The sequence below is a fragment of the Limulus polyphemus genome, unplaced genomic scaffold (assembly GCF_000517525.1).
Source record: "Limulus polyphemus unplaced genomic scaffold, Limulus_polyphemus-2.1.2 Scaffold237, whole genome shotgun sequence".
In the NCBI taxonomy this organism is placed as follows: Eukaryota; Metazoa; Arthropoda; class Merostomata; order Xiphosura; family Limulidae; genus Limulus; species Limulus polyphemus.
In genome coordinates this window covers 89,408-91,082 of record NW_013665847.1, presented here as the reverse complement: position 1 = coordinate 91,082, position 1,675 = coordinate 89,408, and the positions used below count along the sequence as shown (strand labels likewise).

The 1,675-nt window shown below is 32.5% G+C and overlaps 1 protein-coding gene across 2 annotated transcripts in view; it reads left to right on the top strand.

Moving 5' to 3' along the window:
• The window catches only part of LOC106478640 (protein kinase C-binding protein NELL2-like), a 72,646-nt gene that overhangs the window by 48,404 nt on the left and 22,567 nt on the right, over positions 1-1,675 (top strand). For both annotated transcript variants that reach the window (XM_022382277.1, XM_022382276.1), the window contains exons 2-3: positions 371-502; positions 997-1,147. In XM_022382277.1, coding sequence (XP_022237985.1) covers positions 371-502; positions 997-1,147 — 283 coding nt within the window. The remainder of the gene's footprint in view (positions 1-370; positions 503-996; positions 1,148-1,675) is intronic.

Genomic DNA, 1,675 nt, shown 5'->3' with positions numbered 1-1,675 from the left:
AAATTAAGTGTTTATTGCTAAAATAAATGTATGGAAATGTGTGATATCCATGAGGGATGGATAATGCAGCGGTAGACCTCACGCTATAGTAGCACCGACTAAGCTATGTGTCCGCTTCCATCCCTATCTTGTTTGGTTCCATTTTCCAAGTTCAGTAGCCAGTCCTACATAGCTTTTTTTTTTATTTAGCGATCAATTTTTTTCCTTATACCTGTATAATAATAATAATAATTATAATTGCACCAGGGCGAGTTTTGGATACGGAAGAGTTGCCCATATTCCTTAACTTAAATGAAATAACTACTTGTGATCTATACAGATCAGGATTATATCAACTTCAGAATCTCGTTTTGTTTTTATATCATAACAGCTGCAGGTTTACAGATAGAACCAAGATACCAAGTGGATCTTATTGAAGGGCTTCGTATATTTAACACCACCTATCGTGGGTTAAACGCAGTAGAGGGATTTCATCAGTTATCACCAGCAGTTAAACTGACAGGTAGCTAATTACTGCTTAGTATTATTTTGAATATCTAAAATAGCAAAACTCGTTAACTTCATCGTCATTCTAAAACCATTACTTGATTAACTTTGAAAATAATTCTTTATTTCTAGATACATCTCGAAAGATTGGTGATAGTCTTAAATTTAAAGATTATAATTAATTTTTAAAATATATGAAATAAGAATTTTAAAATAACTCATGTTTACCTTAGGCATATATCACAGTGAGAGTTTGCATGATGTATAACATTGCTATTTATTTGCATTATGCAATAGTGTCGTTAAACCCAGCTTTTAAATAATAGAAAGGAAAAACAATGAAACATTGAGCCATACATGGAGTGGAAAATTATTAATGTAATGGATTTTATTTCACCTTAAATAACTCATGATAAGGTAATTTAATATGCTTACTTTTCTTTTGTTATTGTTTTATGAAATAATAGTACACTTAAATTTCTAACTGATTTAATGTCTTTATTGATTCAGGAGTCTCCAGGCAGCTTCTGCTACCAAATGAAACTTTCACAAAGGCAGCTAAGCTGCTTTTACACAGTAATGAGTTTACGTTGATGGTTACTCTTAAGCAGGAAAAAAGAAACACGGGAACTTTATTTGGTTTTTCGAGAGGATCTAACAGGTAGCCTTATAGCAATATTACCTTTCTTACCTTTTATTTGTTTTTTTTGTGTACCATTGTTAAAGTACACTGATCGGAGTTTTCTTTTTTGTGTGTACCATTGTTAAAGTACACTAATCGGCGTTTCTTTGTGTGTGTGTTTGTGTGTACCATTGTTAAAGTACACTAATCGGAGTTTTCTTTTTGTTTGTTTGTGTGTACCATTGTTAAAGTACACTAATCGGAGTTTTCTTTGTTGTTTGTGTGTACCATTGTTAAAGTACACTAATCGGCGTTTTCTTTTTGTTTGTGTGAACCGTTGTTAAAGTACACTGATCGAGTTTTCTTTTTTTGTGTGTGTGTACCGTTGTTAAAGTACACTGATCGGAGTTTTCTTTTTTTTGTGTGTGTGTACCGTTGTTAAAGTACACTGATCGGAGTTTTCTTTTTTTTGTGTGTGTGTACCGTTGTTAAAGTACACTGATCGGGGTTTTCTTTTTTTGTGTGTGTACCGTTGTTAAAGTACACTGATCGGAGTTTTCTTTTTTT